The 23,766-nt window shown below is 38.2% G+C and overlaps 2 protein-coding genes across 2 annotated transcripts in view; one reads left to right on the top strand and one right to left on the bottom strand.

Moving 5' to 3' along the window:
- selenon (selenoprotein N) overlaps positions 1 to 1,959 on the top strand; it is an 8,977-nt gene extending 7,018 nt beyond the window's left edge. Inside the window, exon 12 of the mRNA XM_051722292.1 lies at positions 62 to 1,959. Within this exon, the coding sequence (XP_051578252.1) occupies positions 62 to 232 (171 nt within the window). The 3' untranslated portion in view covers positions 233 to 1,959. The remainder of the gene's footprint in view (positions 1 to 61) is intronic.
- On the bottom strand, positions 1,960 to 23,766 carry si:ch211-15d5.11 (nuclear receptor coactivator 7). Its single transcript, XM_051722291.1, has 15 exons — positions 23,483 to 23,766; positions 22,630 to 22,835; positions 22,389 to 22,534; positions 21,075 to 21,127; positions 17,759 to 17,896; positions 17,264 to 17,395; positions 16,912 to 17,096; positions 15,299 to 15,633; positions 14,025 to 14,172; positions 13,692 to 13,863; positions 5,168 to 5,278; positions 4,933 to 5,085; positions 4,694 to 4,789; positions 3,883 to 3,956; positions 1,960 to 3,099 (listed from the first exon to the last, which is right to left on the bottom strand). The coding sequence occupies exons 2-15, from the start codon at positions 22,689 to 22,691 to the stop codon at positions 2,964 to 2,966; spliced, it is 1,941 nt and encodes a 646-aa protein (XP_051578251.1). The 5' UTR covers positions 22,692 to 22,835; positions 23,483 to 23,766; the 3' UTR covers positions 1,960 to 2,963.

The following is a 23,766-nucleotide window of genomic DNA, read 5'->3' as shown; positions in this document are numbered from 1 at the left end:
CAGTTGGTTTAATGTCAATGCCTACCTCTCTTACTTCATTACAATTCACTAATTTCTCCAGGTCCATCACATCAATGCTAATAATTTCCTGGACCAGACATCCATGAAACCAGAGGAGGAAGAGGGCCCAGCTCTCAGTTTCTCAGCAGGGTTTGAAGATCCCTCAACATCTACGTACATCCGCTTTCTGCAGGAAGGACTTGAAAAGGCCAAATCTTTCCTGGAAACATAAAGATGATCCTTGAGGGAAGTGTATGAGGGTGAAAACAAGAAAAAGCTTAGAAAAGACCGACACGATATCAGCTTTGCTCCCCCGAGTCAGCTTCGAAAAACAATATGCGAAGTAGAGGTCTAAGAGGAACAATAAACACAACTTTTCCTCATTCCGTAGGCAGCTGGTGACTGCATTTTCTTGTACAAGTCCCTTGGCCTGACACATTCCATATGTCTAAAAGTGCACAATTTAACACCATTTTATCACAAGGGCCACAAGTTAAAAGTGCTATTTATCACCCTTATGAAGACTGTATGGTTTAAGATGTACACAATCTGATACAGCATTATATCGCTGATATCGTTTTTACCACTTTTGTTTCATTGCATACAAAACCACTTTGTTTCTGTGTGGTTCTGGATGGTACTGTAAGAGACAGAACTGTGCTGGCTGTGGCTTCCTGGATGAGGCAGTTTGTGATGGTCTGGTCTGAAAGCCCAGCGAGGGTGAGGCCAGGCCTGATGTTGTTGTTTAAGTCTGGGGGAACAATGCCTTCGTTTCTGTCTCTGGACAGAATACTGGCACCATGCTAAAACACACACAAAGAAAAGCTTTGGATTTTGGCTAAACCACACAGCTGCAGGAAAGCTGCCATGGGCTCAAATGTACCATGACTGAAATCCGCTTGTAAGGGTGGAGATGTATAATGTCAGCTATCTAGTTTTTTGTTGTTGTCTTTTTTTTATATGAAGCAGCAAGAAATTGTGAAATATAATGCCAACATCTCTGACATGTTTTTTTTCCTACCATATTTAAAGGAATATTCCAGGTTCAATACAAATTAAGCTTAATCGACAGCATTAGTGGCATAATGTTGATTACCACAAAAAATAATTTTGACTTGTCCTTTTCTTAAAAAAAAACAAACAAAAATTACAATGAGGCACTTACAATGGAAGTAAATGGGGCCAATTTTTGGAGGGTTTAAAAGTAGAAATGTGAATTGTATAATTTTATAAAATTACTTCTTCTGTTAAACTTGCGTTTTACATCGTCATGGCAATGAAGTTGTAAAATTGGCTATAACTTTACACAGAAAAGTTTAGTAAGCAATTTTATCACACTAAAATCATGTTAACACGCATATTGTTTATGTCTTGTGGCTATACTTTTGAAATAGTGAGTATTTTAACATTTACAGATTGGCCCCATTCACTTCCATTGTAAGTGCCACACGATTGGCTGATTAGATGACTGTTGGTGCCAGATGGGCTGGTTTGAGTATTTCTGCAACTGCTGATCTCCTGGGATTTTCACACACAACAGTCTCTAGAATTTACTCAGAATTCTGAATAACAAAAAACAAGCAGTAAACACCCAGTGAGGGGCAGTTCTGTGGATGGAAATGCCTTGTTGATGAGAGAGGTCAACAGAGAAGGGCCAGACTGGTTCGAACTGTTTCGTACAATTGTGGTGAGAAGAATAGCATCTCAGAGTGCTATTCTGAGAGCAGGTTGGCACTGATTTGGTGGCGCAAGGGGGACCTACACAATATTAGGCAGGTGGTCTTAATGTTGTGGCTGATCAGGGTAGTATTCACTGTCTTTAAACGGTGCAGTAGGCTTGTTATTAAAATCTTTCTTATTTCTGCAATTATGTATGAAATAACTCCACAATGACCGCAGTTTTGAGTAAAGGCAATTCTGTACATGTCAAATAAATAAAATGTGCTTTTTAAAATCAAATGAAGTGTTATTTTTATTGATCTGATATTTAATAGGAGTTAATGAACACTTGAAGATTTGACAGTGACAATTTTCACATGTATAAAATATTGCATTGGTCTCGTATGACTGTATAGTTTAAATGCAGATTTTTTTTAACTGTTTAGCACAGGTAACTTTGTGAATGATGTTAAATTATTACTAATTTAATAGATATTATCAGTAAAAGGTAAACCTACAGGTTAAGTACCCATCCACAGGGTTACTTAAAACTTTATGTGGATGTCTAAGAAAAAAAATTATGTGACACACAAGTCTCTCTGACATCAACATGCAACTCTGGGGTTGGTGTGTTTATGTGATTTATGTGTGTGGTATTCAGCCCAAAAGTCATTTCAGTCTTTATTTGGTTTTGGAGTGATGAGAAACTTTTTCAATGTGTAAAAGTGCAGCTGTGGGTATAAACTATTGCAACTACCAGTGTTTATGAGACTAAATAGAGCTGATGCTGCACTTACTAACAGCAGGCAAGGCTAAAATGTATTACAAGGACAGAAAAAGTTCACACTTTAACCAGAGCTGCAGTAATGATAAGTACCATCAGATGGCACTATGGTACCACAGACAATCCCACTAGTACAAACACATGTGAAGCTTAGAAGAGTAAACATAATATCCTGTCATTTGGACAGCTTGTCTCCCACACTGTCCCAGAATTTAGCACAAAACAGCATAATTCCTTGTATGGGAGGCAAGTGCATTCATCCTGAATATGTGGGCTGCACCACTGGACTAGACCCAGCAGCATCTTAATCACAAGACAAACAGAAGATTTTCTTCATCATGGTGGTAAGATGATAAGTACAGTGAGCTTCCAACCATCTACATAAAACTCTTCCCTTGACAAACCTTCAGGCAGAATATTCACTATTAAAGTGTCTGTACAGTTTCTTTCCCTTCATTCTTAATGGCCATATTGTCCACTACTAAACCATGATGTTTTTGAATTATTTACAGCATTTGTGTCATCCGAATGTCCAGGCCTCCAACTCCAGAATTGTGAAGTCGTTGGTCTCAGACAGGCTGCAGTTATTAAAGGTGAAACAGGGATTGCTTCTCCCAAAATATAACCTCTCGTCCACCCACAGACCAAAGTGACCACTGGGGTGAAAAAAGAGGAAGAGAAAAATCAAGTTGAATCAAATTCACAATGCAAATTCATTAGACACGTGACCCAGCCCCCTTTAGATGGACTTTAAATACACTGCCTGGCAAAAAAAAAAAAAAAAAGTCACTGTTTGGATTTAAATAAGCAGATACTAAAGCGCCTATGATTGGATAATTAGTGCAGTGATTAAAATGTTTCAGCTGGCAACAGTTCTTTTAAACCTAACTGATGCAGTGTGTAGCTTCTCATTTCTTAAACAACCATGTCGGAAGACGTATCCTGTGGTCGTGGAAAAGAACGACAATGCAAGGATTCATCGGGCTGAAATTGTGAAAGAGTGGTTCAGGGAGCATGGGGAATCATTTTCACACATGAACTGGCCACCACAGAGTCCTGACCTTAACCCCATTGAAAGTCTTTGGGATGTGCTGGAGAAGACTTTAAGAAGTGGTTCAACTCTCCCGTATTCGATACAAGATCTCGGCCAAAAATTAATGCAACTCTGGATGAAAATAAATTTAGTGACGTTGCATAAGGTTGTCGAAACAATGCCACGACGAATGCAAGCTGTAATCAAAGCTAAAGGTGGTCCAACTAATTATTCGAGTATGCGACTTTTTTTTTAGCCAGGCAATGTAGAATGTTTCTGATGTCAAATAGAAAGCTGATAAAAAAAGCATCTGATCCTGAACATTCTCATCCCACTGAATGCAGGCATCTAGCAGAGTGACTATTAATATGCATCTGTACATGCAAATGCATGCATCATCCTGTACCTTCCTCCTCCAATGGCAAAAGAGTCCAAGTCTCCTTTGATGAAGAAAGAGTTCTCTCCAGTCCAGCGGAAACACTTTATGGAAACAGAGCAGCATGGACGATCAAATGTAAAGTCAAATTGGTTTAAAGGAATATTCCAGGTTCAATACAAGTTAAGTTCAATCGACAACATTTGTGGCATAATTTTGATTACCTCAAAAAATTATTTAGACTAGTCTCTCCACTTCTTTAAAAAAAGCAAAAATTGAGGTTACTGTGAGGCACTTACAATGGAAGTGAATGGGGTTATTTTTTGGAAAGTTTAAACAGAAATGTGAAACTTAATAATTTTATAAAAGCACTTATTAATTCTTCTGTTAAAACTTGTTTTATTTGTGCTTTAAATTTAAGGTCGTTTTAGGGTTTAATGTTAAGGTTTTATATTGTCATAGGCAACAAAGTTGTAAAACTGGATATAACTTTACACAGAAAAGGTTAGTAAGTAATTTGATCACACTAAAAATGTCTTGTGGCTATATTTTTAACGTTTACAGATTGGCCCCATTCTCTTCCAATGTAAATGCCTCACTGTAACCCAGATTTTTGCTTTTTTTTTTTAAAGAAAGGGAAGGACAAATCAAAATAAATTTTTGTGGTAATCAACATTATGCCACAAATGCTGTCAACTGAGCTTAACTCGTCTTGAGCCCGAAAAATTTATTTAAAAAAAATTCCCATTCAATCTGATCACATGATTTAACACATGTCCATTTGTTTCCCTCAATGATAATAAATAGGAATATGTTCAAACATATCTTTATTGGAATTTACCTTAAAGCGAGGGTGAGACAGAAACAAGAAGGTCTCTCCAGTGCCATAAAAGGCATCACTAGGATGCAGTGGATGTGAGAGGAAGGTCCCAAAAACCTGCGAGGAAGTAAAAACCACTCAAACAACTAAATTACATGTACAAAAGCAAAACATCTGACTTCAAACAAAATTAATAAAGTATAGGGACCTGAAACCTTCAAATATCTACTGCAATCAGAGGTGTGGAAATAATGTATGACCTGCTTATTATAATCCTTAATGAGAATCAGCACAGGTGAGTCTGTGGTGCAGAGTTTCCTATAGAGAGTCTTGAGACTGGCCCCATGTTTGTCAGTGCTGTACGACAGCTGCCATTTGTGTCCGATTGTTCGTGGAGGCAGCTCTCGAGAGATCTGAGAGAGGACAGAGGATAAGTATTTAATACAATAAACTCCAGTCACAGTCTTTATTTTCCTGGATTAAATGTGTACAGACCTCTTTGACTTGTTGGGCATCCAGTATGACACTCTGGTTCAGTATGTGACTCAGACTATCTGGTTCAGTGGAGACAGAAGCTCTCAACCCACTCTCCTCCACAGACACCAACTGTACAGGAAAAATGTGTATGATTCACTAACCCAAACACATGCAGGCACACATATCAGAACTATCTACATTTAAAGAAACAGCAGTGCTGTTCTTTAAACGTTAACATATTCACAAAAGTTTTAACAATCCTATGTGTTAAAGACAAACTAGAATGGTCTGCTTAAAGGTCTCTGTAATTTGTTCCTACATTAAAAAGGTTTTACACATTTAAAAAATTGATAGTACTATAGAAAATATTGTTTAAAATCATGTACACTCATATTAGTTTAAGACTCCCATTATATCAGAAGCCAGCTAATAGCTGTTTTATTTTACATGGACGTGGTTGCCTCATGGAGGCCGACATGTTACAATCATTTGATCAATGGAATCACTTTATCTCTGAAAGACCCGTTACTGGGCACTTCTGTTGACCAAAGAAACTAATCACTGCAAACAGAACATTTCTACAATGACATCTGTAAACGAAAACTTCTGCTTTTGCACAATGCTGCATTCATGCCTTTAGGTGTCTGTATAATCCCTAGATGACTGCAATATCTGCTAGCACAATCACAGCACACTGAGCAATTTTGTTTCACTGGCTCTTCTTATCTTTAAAAAAAGTTGATCTTACATCACTCAACAATAAAATGTACATTCCTTGATTCAATCTCAATGAAGTTTCATAAGTTGTTGGAGGCTTGTGCTGGTATAAACATGGTATGCTCCAGGTTCTCTCCAAAATAAACTAGATATTTGATGCATCTTGTTCCAGTTATCCAGTTTATATATTTGATAAATAAACTGGTATTTGCTAAATATATAATTCCTTAATTTTACCTTACCATGTAAAATATTCAAAGTTATATCAATCAGGCACAACCAAATTGCCTACAGGACATGAAAAAAAAAAAAACACCCAACAACAAAACATGCTTTTCACATGTGCAGCTGTGTTTATTCAAAATAATTTCACATGCAAAGTCGTGTGATCATCCCACAAATTTGTTACTGTGATTAAAGCTGAAGTGTTATTTCTGCACCATTAGTGCCACCGAACGGAATTACAAAAATAAATGTTTTCAAACAGCTTTCCGAATACTCCCCCCATCTGCCATTGGTCGTTCAAACAGATAGTCCTGCCCCCAACACACACCATTGGAGGAGTCATTGTTCGCATGTCTCATGCGACGGGTCTCTCAACAAACCGCAGAATTCTTATAGCGCCAGTGTGTATTTTTTGATAAAATTAACCTACAAATAGCTTACTTGTATTTGTCTCTGAATATCCCATCAATCTCTAGAGACCAATCAGATTGAATACATTTTAATGGGGATATTTCATCCAAAAGTGAACCTTCTGTCATCATTTGAACAGGCCTTTAGACAACACACAGAAATCTTAATGGTTTTCCACTCTTTCACAGGACAGAAGAGTGATCAGAAACACTTTCAGCACTAGAGCTGCAAGTTGGAGTATTCTTGGACAACCCTGGAAAGGCCTGTATGGCCCTTCACAACATACAAGCGCTGCAGCTTCTCCTGCATCCAAATACACCTCAGCATCAGGACAACTTCTAAGTGGATAAGGGGCATTTTTTGTTGTTGTCAGGTAACAGCCAGGAAGACTGTCCACTACTCCTGCATCCTGAGATCTAGTTACAGACATAACCTACAGTCTTGCATTTGGACACCACATGCTATTTAAATTGTTTTCTGAGTTTATTTGAGACTTTACATTTGAATTAATATTATTTTTTTTTTTACATAAAACAAGCTTTATAATAAAAAATAAATCAAACTCCAGTTTATTACTTTTTTTTAATTATTATTCAGAATCCAATAAAAGATACTAGACAAATACTTATTTACTAAAATATGCAACAACAAAAAAAGACTTGCTTATAAAATACTTTAAACATTTGTACAGGTACTTGCATATATACTCACAAATGTGCATATACGCACTCTTTTATACACATATCTGCATACTGATTCCCCCCCCAATAAAAGTGAAAACATAATGCTTGCTATGTGGGGTTGTTCATCCCTGCCTCAAACATTACTTGAAAGATCTTAAACTTAACCTCAGACTTCTACTGTGGATCAACTTTTGCCAACATGTCAGCAATAACAGCAGCAAATCTGAAATCCTCACTGTCCTGCTGCATGGCCCTCTCCCGGTCCAGCTGATCAAATATACTCAGTAAGGCATCTTCAGTGGTACGTTTTCTTTTACGCATTGAGTCAGTAGAGGTTGGTGAGGCAAAGGGACGGTTTGAGATGCTCGAACAAGGCGAGGCTGCATGTGAGCAAGGCGAGGGACTACGATTGGGGGATGAGAGGGTGGAAGATGAGGGTATGGGATGAGAGGCAGTGGTGAGGTGGGTGGTGAGAAGCTCCGGGAAGTCTCAGTCTTTGGTGTTACAGGTGCCAGATTGGCTGTGCAGCTGGGGCACACTTCATCTTCTCCCTTAATAAAAGACACAATTGAATTACTTTCAGGTCTAAAAAGAACAACTTGTAACATACTGATCAATAGACCTAATTGATAAACATGTACATGTGAAATCTACCAATATGTGAATAGTTGTTTTCAGCATTTCCAGCTAAACTTTATGCAACGCCTGTCTCAAAAGTGTATATATAATGCTCTCACCTATTAATATAAAGCAGGGTCAGAAATTTACTTTATTAGGTGGCATCATTTGCCCCCAGGATCTGATTTTTAGCAGGATTATGTTTATGAGGGCATAAAAAAAAAAAAGAAAAAAAAGAAATACTGTTTCATCGTTTGAGTTCGTGTAACACAAATTACACCTTGAATGCACTGAGAGTTGCTCTGGATAAAAGTCTGCCAAATGCATAAAAGTAAAATACTTGAATTTAAAACATTTATTAAAATACATTTCTTATGAATTCAGTACAGCTGTCATATTATGTGATATCGTGTTAGGCTTACAATAAAATATTAAAAATATAAAACAAAAAGATATATATTATATAAAAAGGGAATTTATTACAGGGCATTTTTGCCCTTACATTTAGAATTCCAGGGCACCCCCCCACATCAATTTCTGACCCTGATATACAGCTTAATATACAGAGTTAACTATAAATCAGCCATTTGTAGGTTGATTTAGCTGAAAAGTGTAGTAAAAAAAAAAAAGCAAGCAAGCCTCTGTGGCGTTAACAAAACATTGCTGCTTTTTTTTTTTTTTTTTTTTTTTTTGAGCATGCCGACCAGCCACATACAGCAATATCACCTCAACCATTGGTGCGAGTTTGGAGGTAGGATTTACTGTTTGTCTAACCAATGGAAATAGGGTGAGTGTTAAGGAACTTGTTTGAAAATAATTGTAATTTTTGCAAAGCCGGTTGGTGCCGCTAAGGCACAGAAATTACACTCTCCTTTAAAATCACGATCATCTATTAAAATGAATTGTAAACAAATAAACGGCCACAATGTCTGATGAGTGACAACACGATTTTCAGACGTGACTGTAATGCAACTGTCGAAAAGGATAAAGATTTGTAAAAAACAAAAATAAAATAACAAAAACAAAATAGATAGTTTGGCTGCTAGAAGCTGCGTTAAGTTAGTTGCTTACCTATATTATCAAAGACTGTAATTTGTGTTACTCACCTCCACATTTTTCGTTGTTGTTCTGCACTTGAACGTTTGTGCTGCTGTCCTCCACCTGGACGTTTGAGAGTTACCAGGTGTCTTACAAATTGCGATAATCAGTCCAGCTCTGTCAAGAGCCACCTTTGTCTTCTGTAACAGCTTCTTCCGCGGGCCTTTCTCTTGCCCCTCACAAACTGGTCTCTCATATACTTCCACACTTTACGGCATGTTGCCTTTTCTTCGTCCAGGGTGGTTGCCATCTCGTTCCACGCACTGTGCATCAACATAATTACATCGTCTTTACTTTCACGCATAGCCGGATCATATATATGACGGTGCAGACGCACTTGCTCAGCCAACCTTCTCTCGAAGCTGTTCATTTAGAATGAAGTTACAAAAAAAATCGCACGACCACGCGAAAGCCTTACAGAACCAATGCATACGCGATCGCAAGCGCGATTACGTCACTTTTGCGCGCGCACTGTTTACGCGACAATCTTAAGGTTGCCAAGTCGGCTGTTTTCCAGCAATTTATTTATTTTTTGTAATATAATATTTTGTTATATTTTGTCATATATTTAACATGTCACAGTAAATGTGGCATCTTTCTCTCTTTTGACTGCCGTAAATTATCTCTCCGGTTTTTCCCCGTCTTTTGGAACGTCGTGGAAATGCAATAGTGCAGAGTTTCTCAATTCTTTCCTGGAGTACCACTAGCACTACACATTTTGGATGTCTCCCTTATTTGACACACTAAGTTGAGATCATGAAGCACTCTAACATTTAGCTAATCAGTAGAATCAGGTGTGTTGGATAAAGGAGCAAAATGTGTAGTGTTAGTGGTATTCCAGGAAAGGATTGAGAAACAATAGGGATGGGAGATACCACTTATTTTCTTTTCGATCAGATACCAATACTTTCAGGTCCAATATCATAATAAAAAGGGTAATTTAAAATAATATTTTTTACTCATAATTCAAGTCATTATTATTATTATTATTATTATTATTATTATTATTATTTTTACATTTGTGAGCCTAAACAGAAAATTATTAGTAGGTTTCACTACAGTAACTACAGTTTAATAATGGGATTTAGTTAAACCATAGTTACCACACAATTAACCATAGTTACTACTACAATATTACTGTAATAAAACAATGGTTAACTATTACCAACAATCATCCATGTGATTATCTAATCAGCCAATCGTGTGGCAGCAGTGCAGTGCATAAAATCATGCAGATCAGGAGCTTCAGTTAATCTTCACATCAACCATCAAAATGGAGAAAAATGTGATCTCAGTGATTTGGACCGTGGCATGATTGCTGGTACCAGATGGGATGGTTTGAGTATTTCTGAAACTGCTGATCTCCTGGGATTTTCACACACAACAGTCTCTAGAGTTTACTCAGAATGGTGCCAAAAACAAAAAACATCCAGTGAGCTGCAGTTCTGTGGATGGAAATGCCTTGTTGATGAGAGAGGTCAACAGAGAATGGCCAGACTGGTTTGAACTGATAAAGTCTACGGTAAATCAAATAACCGCTCTTTACAATTGTGGCACTATAATTAGGCAGGTGGTTTTAATGTTGTGGCGGTGTGTGTGTGTGAATTTATATATATATATATATATATATATATATATATATATATATATATATATATATATATATATATATATATATATATATATATAATCAGTTGAAGTCAGAAGTTTACGTACACCTTAACCAAATACATTTAAACTCAGTTTTTCACAATTCCTAACATTTAACTGTAGAAAACATTCCCTGTCTTAGGTCAGTTAGGATCACTACTTTATTTTAAGAATGTGAAATATCAGAATAATTGTAGAGAGATTGATTTCAGATTTTATTTCTTTCATCACATTCCCAGTGGGTCAGAGGTTTACAGAGGCATACACTTTGTTAGTATTTGGTTGCATTGCCTTTAAATTGTTTAACTTGGGTCAAACCTTTTGGGTAGCCTTCCACAAGCTTCTCACAATAAGTTTCTGGAATTTTGGCCCATTCTTCCAGACAGAACTGGTGTAACTGAGTCATGTTTGTAGACCTCCTTGCTCGCACATGCTTTTTCAGTTCTGTCCACAAATTGATTGATTGGATTGAGGTCAGGGCTTTGTGATGGCCACACCAATTCCTTGACTTCGTAGTCCTTAAGCCATTTTGCCACAACTTTGGAGGTATGCTTAGGGTCACTGTCCATTTGGAAGACCCATTTGCGACCGAGCTTTAGCTACCTTGTTGATATCTTGATGTTACTTCAATATATCCACATAATTTTCCTTCCTCATGATGCCATCTATTTTGAGAAGTGCACCAGTCTCTCCTGCAGCAAAGCACCCCCACAGCATGATGCTGCGACCTCCATGTTTCACTGTTGGGATGGTGTTCTTCAGCTTTCAAGCCTCACCATTTTTCCTCCAAACATAACGATGGTCATTATGGCCAAACAGTTAAATTTTTTTTGTCTGATCAGACCAGAGGACATTTCTCCAAAAAGATCTTTGTCCCCATGTGCACTTGCAAACTGTAGTCTGGCTTTTTTATGGTGGTTTTGGGGCAGTGGCTTCTTACTTGCTGAGCAGCCTTTCAGGTTATGTCCATATAGGACTCGTTTTACTGTGGATATAGATACTTGTCTACCTGTTTCCTCCAGCATCTTCACAAGGTCCTTTGCTGTTGTTGTAGGATTGATTTGCACTTTTCGCACCAAACTACGCTCATCTCTAGGAGACAGAATGCGCCTCCTTCCTGAGCGGTATGATGCCTGTGTGGTCCCATCGTGTTTATATTTGCGCACAATTATTTGTACAGATGAGCGTGGTACATTCAGGTGTTTGGAAATTGCTCCCAATGATGAACCAGACTTGTAGAGGTCCACAGTTTTTTTTTTCTGAGGTCTTTGTTGATTTCTTTTGATTTTCCCATGATGTCAAACAAAGAGGCACTGAGTTTGAAGGTAGGCCTTAAAATACATCCACTGGTACACCTCCAATTCAGTAAACCTCCTACCAGAAGCTAATTGTATAAAGGCTTGACATCATTTCCTGAAATTTTCCAAATTGCTTAAAGGCACAGTTAACTTGTATGTACACTTCTGACCCACTGGAATTGTGATATAGCAAATTAAAAGTGAAAAAATCTGTCTGTAAACAATTGTTGGAAAAATTACTCGTGTCTTGCACAAAGTAGATGTCCTAAACGACTTGCCAAAACTACAGTAAATATATAATTTATTTTTTGTGGCAATTTTTACCATTTTAATACGCTAAACATGACAATGTCCACTAAGATACGCCTGATGCGATTATAAACACTGAAGACCGAAAAACGAAAACAGGATTTGGGGGACGCTTCCATATTCAGGAGAAAGGTGGATAGCAGTTTACCCAGCAATAGATTTACTTCCACATTCCAAACCCGGAAATGTGAAAAGGGTCCATTGGACTACGTTTAAACTGTTGCTGAGGTTTGAAGCTTGACATATCCCACAAATTAGATTTGAATAATGGTGTGCAGGGAAGGAGCAAAGGGATGAGAAAAAATGTGGATGGGAAAAGTTTTTCAAAAGTTATGAAATGTTCTTTCTCCCTTTAAATAATATATGCAGAATATCTAAATTGACAAACAACTTACAACTTACAAAAGACTCCCTCAGCTGTCTTCACATTGTCTCTCCTTTCCTTCTCCTGTCAGAGAGAGTGCAAGTGGTCCATTGTAGCCAATCAAAACAGTTCCTTATTGTGCTGTAGCACTAGGTTAGTTCATGGCCATTTACATGATATTTAAAAGGGTTCTGTAATCTGAAAATCTGACTGACCAAATTAATTTTCTAACATCAAATTAATTTCCAGTATAGGGTCTAGTCTTCAGCCGAACACACCTTCACAGCCTCACGAAGGTTTTATGGATTGTCAGTTAAAAAACACAAAGGTCACACTAAAACGAAAAGTTTTCCTACAGCTGCATTTGCCACAGTGACCCATTGCCACTGTCACCTTAAGCTCGCTCACTGGGGGTCTAAATATAAATATAATTATTTTCTGTTATTTATTTTAAGTCGCAATTTACAGTCATGTTTTTTTTTAAAACCGTACTATTATGACTCAACATTACTATATTACAGCTTTTTCTGTTCAAGCATATTTTTCTGTAAAGCTGCTTTGAAACTATGTGTGTTGTGAAAAGCGCTATACAAATAAAATTGACTTGACTTTGTTTGTGTTCAGCAGAAGAAAGAAAGTCATACACATCTGGGATGGCATGAGGGCGAGTAAATAATGAGGGAATTTAATTTTTCCTTTAATTCTGCTACTTTCATTATACAGTAAGCCAATAAATGGAAGGAAATCTCAAAATGCAAATTAGGTACTTTAAAATCTGTGGCATATTTGGCAACCAATATTGGGGTGGTTTTATTGGTCATTGGGTTTTGGGAAAGTTTTGATAGGTCACTGGGTTGTCTTTGTTACACAGATGCTGACCTGGAGTTGTGTTTGCACATGGTGCTTGAGGTCCTGCCAAGCTCCATGTAGAATAAAACAGGTTTATTAAGGAATTGTTTAAAACATATTTTTCAAAATTACCATTCATTTCTTCATATTCTCTTTATTTCTTTCAAATTCATTCACCCTGACAAAAGTGTTAAATCAAAACATCAGGTAGTGCATACACACACCAAACCAAAACACACCATTTCTCACCATTCCTGCTCCTTTGTTTGTCATTCTCTCAATTTGGCTTTCCAATCCATTTATTTCAGTAAAAGACTGACCTCCCAATCCTCCGCCCGGCCTTCTCTTGGAGACCCCTCCTCTTCCTTCTGCTCCTCCTCATCCAGGAGCACAAAATCCTCTTCATCCTGCTCTGCTTCTTCGTCCTCACCTCCCTCCAGAATGCAAAGGTCTGGCCGATGCTGGCTCAGGTAAGCATACAGCTTGTCTGAACTACAGCACAATATGAGAGACAGAAAAAGTGAGATGGAGCAGCTTTTATAGTAGTATAACAGAACCACATTTTTAAACATCCAAAGCTGCTGTGTCTTTCTGTTCATTTCACCAAGCAGACTGTCCCATCTCGCCATATAGTCTAGGTAAAGCTGAAGTACCTGTCTTGCTGCATGGTGAACCAGGCGTCTCTAGAAGGGATTTTAAGTTTAGAGAAAGGCCTTCTCTTCACATGCTGCTGTTTCTGGCGAATTTTCACAAACATCAGAGATCCGGCTATACCACTTCTTGATGTAGTAGTACCGGGGCCTGATGTGCAAAGAGAGAGATAATTAAGTGAATTCAATAAGGAAGAGAGAGAGAGAAGGCTTACTGTAATTTGTACTCAGTACAAGTAGGATTGGGAATCGTAAGGAAATTAACGATTCTGTTTCTGATTCTGATTGTATTTAATGGGTGAGATAAACTATTCTTTTAGTAATTGAAGAATAATTATTTCTAACTACATACTTAACAAATAACCTAACAAAATCAAAACTATTTTTGGTAACATTTTATTTATTTGTTGTAAAAAGTACCATTAATGCATAAAAACTCATAATTCAGACAGTTAGCTATAATATATATATTATATATACAGCTCTGGAAAAAGAGACCACTGCAAAATGATCAGATTCTCTGGATTTACTATTTATGTGTTTGAATAAAATTAAAATTTGTTTTATTCTATAAAGTACTGACAACATTTCTCCCAAATTCCAAATAAAAATATTGTCATTTAGAGCATTTATTTGCAGAAAATGACAACTGGTCAAAATAACAAAAAAAGATGCAGTGTTTTCAGACCTCGAATAATGCAAAGAAAACAAGTTCATATTCATTTTCAAACAACATAATACTAATGTTTTAACTTGGGAAGAGTTCAGAAATCAATATTTCTGCACGTGTTGAGGCTTCATGCTATTCTCCGGGGCATCCACGCACAACTCGCCGCGCGCCCCACCGAGAACCACATCATAGTGACCACGAGGAGGTTACCCCATGTGACTCTACCCTCCCTAGCAACTGGGCCAATTTGGTTGCTTAGGAGACCTGGCTGGAGTCACTCAGCATGCCCTGGATTCGAACTTGCGACTCCAGGGGTGGTAGTCTGCGTCTTTACTCACTGAGGTAGGTGAGTGAGTGAGTGAGTGAGTGAGTGAGTAAGTAATTAATTTTTGGTATTTTTAAAGAATAGAACTGGTTCTGAATGAGGAGTACCAAAATACTCTACTGTTGATTACTGCACCGCTGAACCTACCTGCATGCCAGCAAAATCTGAGTCATGAGCTTACCATATGAATCAAGTAAAAATAAAAATAGCACTGTTCTAAATGAGAACTGGTTCAACCCTTACTGCTTCATCCCTTGTTAAATGCCCTTGTTGTTATTTTACCTAACAACTGTCTATGTAAACATGACTGGTGTTTGGTTCTGTCTGTGTGTTCATATTCAGTGTTTCTTCTGTGAACGCTGTCTGGTCCTCCACAACAGAAGTTATCTGCAGCCACAGTTAGTATTCCTCCAGACTCCAAAGTCAGCTGTCTCTCAGTCTCAGCCATGTCCCCACTCTCTCCACCTTCCTCATCCTCTTCCTCAGCACACGCACTAAGAGTTGCTGGCAAATCATGGGAAACAGAGGACTCCAGAGCAGACTGATGGGAGCTGCACTTGGTTTGCTTTTGGCTCTGGCTATGCTTTTTGCTCTTTGATGGCTTACAAATGTTAAATCTGAAAGGAAAAAGGTTTGAAAAAAACATTAATGGAGTGATGATGAAAAAGGCTGAATATCTGCATTGACAAAATACTCAAGTTTTTCATTACGTAATTTCCTAAACTAAATCTTTCCATCTGGGCTCTCAGATTCCAATTCTATTTAAAGGATTATTCCGGGTTCAATACATGTTAAGCTCATTTCACAGAATTTGTGGCATAATATTGATTACCCAAAAAATTAATTTCAACTTGTCCCTCAATTTCTTTAAAAAAAGCAAAAATCTGGGTTACAGTGAGGCACTTAAAATGGAAGTGAATGGGGCCAATCTGTAAACAATAAAATACTATTTCAAAGGTATTGCCACAAAATGTAAACAATATGCATGTTAACATGATTTTAGTGTGATTTTACAACTTGACAACGTAATGCTGTCAACACTAAAACGACCGTTAAAAACGGCAAAAACAACTTAACAGATCAAATGACACGAGTTTTAACAGAAGAATTAATGTAAGTGCTTTTCTAAAATTCTAAGCTTCACATTTCTGCCTTTAAACCCTCCAAAAATTAGCCCCATTCACTTCCATTGTAAATAACTCACTGTAATCTCGATTTTTGCTTTTCTTTTTTTTTTTTTTTTTAAGAAAAGGAATAAAATAGTGGAAATAAGTCCCACAGTTGTTCTAACTGTCAAAAGCTTGATCTCATATATATATATATATATATATATATATATTACTGTTTACAATTGAGGGACTTGTATACAACTATTACACAAGGTGCAAACATTCATTGATGCTCAAGAAGACAACACACTACTATATGCATACTATACTTTATGTAATTATCTGTAATGTAGATTCTGAAGAGCAGTACTAAATAAAAATCTTTTATCTCTTATATTTGTATAAATTATGAAAGGGGTGTGAACATTTGAGACAAAAGAGAATGCAAACATATCTTCTCAACTATATATACTGTCTTCCTTCTCTTCGGCTTTCTATCTTGCATCTGAACAGCAATCTAAATTGAGCAATTCTGTGAATTGGTGACAAAAAACAGCCATTTGGCTCCTTAATGTTTCAGTTTAGGAGCCAATGGCTCCTAAGTCATTTTTTTTAGTCTGGAGCCCTAATTATGCCACAAATGCTGTCGATTGAGCTTAACTTGTAATGAACCCGGAATATTCCTTTAAGAGCAGAGTGGAAAAGTATATGGCTAAACTCTCAGAGCCCCTCCATAAAAATTTTCACAAATACTGGGCCCCATTAAAGAAGTAAAGCAGAAAGCACCTGTGTGAGGTCTTGTTGAAGTGAACGTGAGAGATGTCCGTGTAGAAGCATACTGACGTGAGATCATCCACAGAACAGGAGAACACATACTCCTCGCAGCCATTCTCCTGCACAAGTGGGTGACACTTCTGAGGGTCAAAGAAGATCTTATTGGGTGTCACCAGCAATATCCCAGAGACCACACCCTAGTGAGACAGGCAGAATGAAAAATGAGTACAGAAAGACTGGGGGCCTTAATAATGCTGCTTGATGATAATAATGTAGAAGAAAAAAAAAATATTTCTCAATTTCACTTGGCATTGACAGGTTTGGAAAAATGTTCATTTTGGACCCTGAATTTAATCATTCTCACCTTTCTATCTGTGATGTAACGAGAAAATAGTTTTAGGCAAGACATGACTTCTGGCCCCTCCCCTTGAGAACATTCAAATGGGAGAGCCAACAGACACACCTTTCCATCAGGTAAAGGCACTGCCTCCACATCCTAAGAGAGATGAATAAATGTCACACAAGGCAACAGAAAATAATCCATTGTGTTTTACATGGTTCAGTACTTGCATAACAGAAGTTCAGTTGTTCAGTACTGTTTAATAGAAATTCAGTTGTTCAGTACTGCATAATAGAAGTTCAGTTGTTCAGTACTGCATAATAGAAGTTCAGTTGTTCAGTACTGCATAATAGAAGTTCAGTTGTTCAGTACTGCATAATAGAAGTTCAGTTTGCTTAACATCACAAAGGCCTGCTACGCTTTGATTTATTGAGCTTTGGTCAGACCAATCATTATAGCTACACACCCATGCATTAACAATGTTTCTAAACACACATCCCCTCTGACACACTCTCTCACCGTCAGCTTGTCATATTCCGCATCTGTTGAAGGGGACACAAGAGTTGCAGTTCCCGCAGTAGGATCAAGGCTGTGCTCTTGTCTTGGGCCTGTCTCAGAAGCCATTTCTGTAGACGATGAGGCCTTGTTCTTAGGTATCTGTTTGAAGCGTTGCACAAGGAGAGACGTAGTCACACAGACAATGTACTGTTTCACTTCCCTTCCTTACACACTGCTGTGCATCCCCTCATTTTGTTACTCACAGCCCAGTGATATCAGTTGATTGGACAGACCAACAGCAGCCAGAAGCTCTGAGCCAATCATATGGACATAAAAGTCATGCAAATATGATCATAAGACATAGTAGTGTGACTGGAAGCATATCACGTCCTGTGCACCGATCATTTTCATGCCATTTGCAGTTTTACTCTCCCTATGTTTTTTAGTAAACAAGTAGAAAAGTTCTCCTCTCATGCATGGTGCAAGCAAACATAAATGAAGAGCTTCTTTATTTTGGAGGTGTTTAAATCTGTAAATGCACACGCACACAGAGGCATAAACACAGAGAGTGTTGGTAGGTTGAAGGGGGAGAATCACTAAACTGAGACACCAAACTTTCTTAAGTAAAGAAAGATATCTTATAAAAAGCAGGAAAATGTTCTTATTCAATTCTTCACAGTTCTAAAATGCTATTTAAAACACGTATCATCTAATATGCAAAATTAAAAGAACATTAAGCACAACTCCTTTTCTGATCTCATTGTTCTTTCCATAAAAAGAAAGGTGGAGTTCCCTTTTGATCCATAAAAGCTGCACAAATTAATGAACTCGTCACACTGTATTCTCTGACCTTCCAAACTTGAATTTATACACTGCCTGCTGCTTTTCCCAGAGATGACTATCATCAGGCATGCAAAGTTTTGTGAATAAAATGCAAATTACAAATCCAGAATAGTCTGTTGTTCATATACTGGCATCTAATGATTTGCACAGAGTTAACAATTAACCTTTAATGACTTAACTTTAAACCTAATGCAAAACCATCCAGCATTTTGAAAACCATTTCTCCTCTAGACTTGAAACTATTAAAACCCAGAATGCATCACTATTTTAAGGAGCCCCTTAGAGGACAGGGTGGGATTTGTTTCTAAAATATTTTTGCGTTCCTTTGCAATAAGTTTTGCGTTCCCTTGCAGGAAATTTACCATGGTATTACTACAGTAACCATAATTTTACCTTGATATTCATAATGAAACCATAGTATGCGAGGGACAGAAAACGTATTGTGAGAGAACGCAAACTGTTGCGAGGGAATGCAAAACTTATTGTAAAGGGAGCGCAAAACTATTGCGAGGGAACGCAGACTATTGCGAGGAAACGCAAAACTTATTGTAAGGGAACACAAACCGATTGTGAGGGAGAGCAAAACTTATTGTGAGGGAGCGTGAGGGAGCGCAAAACTTATTGTGAGGGAGTGCAAGACTTATTGTAAAGGAACGCAAACCGATTGTGAAGGAGCGCAAACCTTATTGTGAGGGAGTGCCAGACTTATTTCGAGGGAACGCAGACTACTGTGAGGAAACGCAAAACTTATTGTAAGGGAACGTAAACCGATTGCGAGGGAGCGCAAAACTTATTGTGAGGGAACGGCGGATTTATTGCAAGGGAACGGCAGATTTATTGCAAGGGAACGCCAGACTTATTGCGGGGGAACGCCAGACTTATTGCGGGGGAACGCCAGATGCCAGACTTATTGCGAGGGAACGCCAGACTTATTGCGAGGGAACGCCAGACTCCAGACTTATTGCGAGGGAACGCCAGACTTATTGCGGGGGAACGCCAGACTTATTGCGGAGGAATGCCAGACTTATTGCGGGGGAACGCCAGACTTATTGCGAGGGAACGCCAGACCTATTGCGAGGGAACGGCAGACTTATTGCGGGGGAACGCAGACTACTGTGAGGAAACGCAAAACTTATTGTAAGGGAACGTAAACCGATTGCGAGGGAGCGCAAAACTTATTGTGAGGGAACGGCAGACTTATTTCGAGGGAACGCAGACTACTGTGAGGAAACGCAAAACTTATTGTAAGGGAACGTAAACCGATTGCGAGGGAGCGCAAAACTTATTGTGAGGGAACGGCAGATTTATTGCAAGGGAACGGCAGATTTATTGCAAGGGAACGCCAGACTTATTGCGGGGGAACGCCAGACTTATTGCGGGGGAACGCCAGATGCCAGACTTATTGCGAGGGAACGCCAGACTTATTGCGAGGGAACGCCAGACTCCAGACTTATTGCGAGGGAACGCCAGACTTATTGCGGGGGAACGCCAGACTTATTGCGAGGGAACGCCAGACCTATTGCGAGGGAACGGCAGACTTATTGCGGGGGAACACCAGACTTATTGCGGGGGAACGCCAGACGCCAGACATATTGCGAGGGAACGCCAGACTTATTGCGAGGGAACGCCAGACGCCAGACTTATTGCAAGGGAACGCCAGATGCCAGACTTATTGCAAGGGAATGCCAAACTTATTGCGAGGAAACGCCAGACGGCAGACTTATTGTGAGGGAACGTCAGACTTATTGCGAGGGAATGCTAGACACCAGACTTATTGCGGGGGAACGCCAGACTTATTGCGGGGGAACACTAGACTTATTGCGAGGGAATGCAAAACTTATTGCGAGGGAACGCAAAACTTATTGCGAGGGAACGCAAAACTACTTAAGAAAAAAAATTCCTCCCTGTTAAAAGGGGCTTCGCACTATTTAAAGTCGAATTAAGAAACTGAGATCCAGAGTTAAGGAGTGTTTTACATTCTGTGTTTATAAACAAAAGTTACATTAGAGAAGAAACAGTATTCAGACACAGACAGAGGCGTGACTTTAACTGCAGGCATTCTTCTACACCATGCCAGGGTGTGTGTAAATGAGAGAGAGAAATGTGCTCTAAAAGAGTGAATCATGCTAAAAAAATGTAAACAAGATGCAAACAAACGACAAAGATGAAAAACTAAAAGTCTTAAATACATAGTAATTAAATATTAATTACCAAAGCCTTGGCAGATGATATTCTCCCATTACATTTGCCGTAAAGTTTCTATATGCTCCTTGAAATATCCATTTATGTGAAAATCAAATAGTTTAATTACAAATGTTTAAAAGCTTGACATGGTGGTGTGGGTTGTTTCAGTAACCTTGGGTTGACTTTCAGTAAGTCATCAGTGGATTGCAGTAATTTATGGCGTAACATGTTGGCAATCATATTTATGGAGGCTGCAGTCATTTATAATTAGGACTGTGGAGGAGTGTGTGAGTAAGTAAGTTTTATTCACCCCATGTTCGTGGTTTCTGCATGACTCCAAATTCTTGGTTGGGAATGCTGCCTCTGTGAAAGTAAAATGCTGAACACTTAGAAATAGTTAAATGCAGTTAACTCCAGCTTAAGTAAGTTACAGTGTAAACCATATGTTTTTTGCTCTAAGACACAAGATGTGTAATGTATTATTTACATGGTAATAAAGGGTTATTAAGGTTTAATGACACAGCTGTGTAAACTATAAACACACTGAAACACATGTGAGTGACTGTAACAGTAAATAATCTGAGAAAACAGTCATGCAGTCAACTAAACTGGACCCTCTAGACTTTCCAACCTGTGCTTGAGAGTCACAGTTGAATCCAAGCATGCTATTTACAATAATCACCATGGCTAATGTTTGTGTCATTTTGGAAATACTCTAATTTAAATAAATTTAGATTTTTAATTTATGTGCACATGCTGCGATTTATTGTAAATCCTTACTGCAGTAGTGTGTTTCTAAAAATGCATCATTTTAAAAGGGATGGTTCATCCAAAAATGTATATTCTCTCGTTTACTCACCCTCATCCCATCCCAGATGTGTATGACTTTCTCTCTTCTGCTGAGCTATGATAAGTGTGGGTGAGAAACAGAACACTATTTAAGTCATTTTTTACTATAAATCTCCATGTTCATCTGCCCTCCCAAGCACCCTTTTCTCTTAAGAATTCTTCTTTTGTTTTTGGTGATTTATATTCTTCGTGCGTATCGCCACCTACTGGGCAGGGAGGAGAATTTATAGTAAAACGGGCTTAAATATTGATCTGTTTCTCACCCACACATCATATCGCTTTTGAAATCATGGATCTAACCACTGGAGTCTTATGGATTACTTTTATGCTGCCTTTATGTGCTTTTTGGAGCTTAAACGTTCTGGTCACCACTCACTTGCATTGTATGGACCTACAGAGCTGAGACATTCTTCTAAAAATCTTTGTTTGTGTTCAGCAGAAGAAAAAAAGTCATACACATCTGGGATGGCATGAGGGTGAGTAAATGATGAGAGAATTTTCATTTTTGGGTGAGCTATTTGTTTAAAAACCAAACACTATAAACTATGTGGTACTAGAGAACATTTCTGATGGTCTCTGTTTTCTGTACAGGAAAATGCTGTTCCAGTGTGTAAAACAGGTGTAAAAGTAGCAAGATCAATGTATTTGCACAAAAAACATATTAGTGTGGACATGGCCAAGTGTGTGGCTAGGTGCCCTACAATCAGGAAAGGGACACAGAGAAAAGATATCCTGGGCACAAAGCTCATAAATATGCAGGAGGCCATTCACATACCTTTTAGATAGTATTGTCTTAGTTTAGGGTTTCGAATTTGGTGATGTCCGGCACTCTTTCCCAGTGCACCCTGAGCTCCAATAGAACATGGAGCCGTAATGAAGCCTGGGGGCTGTGTAATTCCAGCCGGTAACTTTGATCCCAATCTAAAGAGAAGATGACACAGGACTATGCATGAGACTGATCTATAAAGAGGATGTATATTCATTTAAACAACAAAGTAAAGGAATCAGAGCCACACCTGTTCTTAACATTTCCAAAGTAGCTGGCCCTGTTCTTGTCTCTCTGAGCTCTGTGGTCCATGAGGTCTCACCGCTGGGATTGACTGGGCTACTGGTCAGTCAGAGATTTTCACCCTGTCTATGCAGAAATCAGTGATGTGACAATTCCCCTCCTCCTCTTCCTTCTCACCATCCTCATCAGCATTCTCTGAACTTTACAGAATACCTGCAATATTTGTAAGAGAGAAGAAGAGGTAAAAAAAAATGAGATATGTTAATTTGAGAAAATTAATGTAAAAGGTCTCTTTTCACCCATATTTAACAAACACAGACGCTGTCAAACAGAAGTCCACATTTAGGCAGATGCATGCATATACATGTGCCCATCAATAGAATATTAATTAACAATAATAATGTCTTATCTCAAATGTATATACATACATAACCATTAACTTATATGCTCAGCATCACAAAGACCAAAGTTTGTCAGCAAGAATTCAGTCATTTAATGGAAAAGCAATAATTAGGGCCAAAACACAGTACAGCTAGATAATGTTTGATAGTGTCCCATGTGTTGCTGATAACAAATCTCATTCCTGTAGGCCAGAGCAGCATCCCAATGTCGCAATTTTATAATAAGCAGCCACAATAACACATGTATACAATGTTAATGAATAGAAAACAGCTACGATTACGGCTCTATGATTTCGGTTTATTCACCGAAACCTTAATAGATTATTATTATCTTTCCTAATTAACATTCTTCAGCAGTATCTCTGAAGATGAGTCAGCCTGGTGTTTTGATGCGTTTCCCCAAACTTGGCAGAGTTACAATTATCTAAAATCACCAAATATACAAAATATATAACTTACCTCGGTCTTTAATAATCCCATATAAACAGCTGATCTGGACGCTCCGCATGATGCTTTGTCGTGTTTTTTTGATGCCACTGCAGTGAGTGAATCTGTCACCAATCTAGATAAGAGCGCCGCACATTAAAACTGAAGCACTTTCTCTGAAATTTCAAATTATGGCTAAATATCTTTCCAGGATTAATACGCGTTCTTATTTTAAATATATTTATTTAAGAGATTTATGCCTATATTTGTTACAGTGCATAATGGCACTGCGGCATATTTTAACTTTGTACACACTT

Source organism: Myxocyprinus asiaticus, chromosome 17 (assembly GCF_019703515.2).
Source record: "Myxocyprinus asiaticus isolate MX2 ecotype Aquarium Trade chromosome 17, UBuf_Myxa_2, whole genome shotgun sequence".
In the NCBI taxonomy this organism is placed as follows: Eukaryota; Metazoa; Chordata; class Actinopteri; order Cypriniformes; family Catostomidae; genus Myxocyprinus; species Myxocyprinus asiaticus.
This window is presented reverse-complemented; position numbering and strand designations above follow the sequence as displayed.

What these genes read in the sequence shown, in the direction of transcription:
- si:ch211-15d5.11 (XM_051722291.1), bottom strand. Translation starts at nt 22,691, where the DNA reads ATGGACCACAGAGCTCAGAGAGACAAGAACAGGGCCAGCTACTTTGGA. An exon ending in AAGACAATACTATCTAAAAG is followed by an intron (nt 21,128 to 22,388) that starts GTATGTGAATGG and finishes TTACTTTCACAG; the next exon opens with AGGCAGCATTCCCAACCAAG. An exon ending in GCCGGGCGGAGGATTGGGAG is followed by an intron (nt 5,279 to 13,691) that starts GTCAGTCTTTTA and finishes TTTCCTGTACAG; the next exon opens with TTGGTGTCTGTGGAGGAGAG.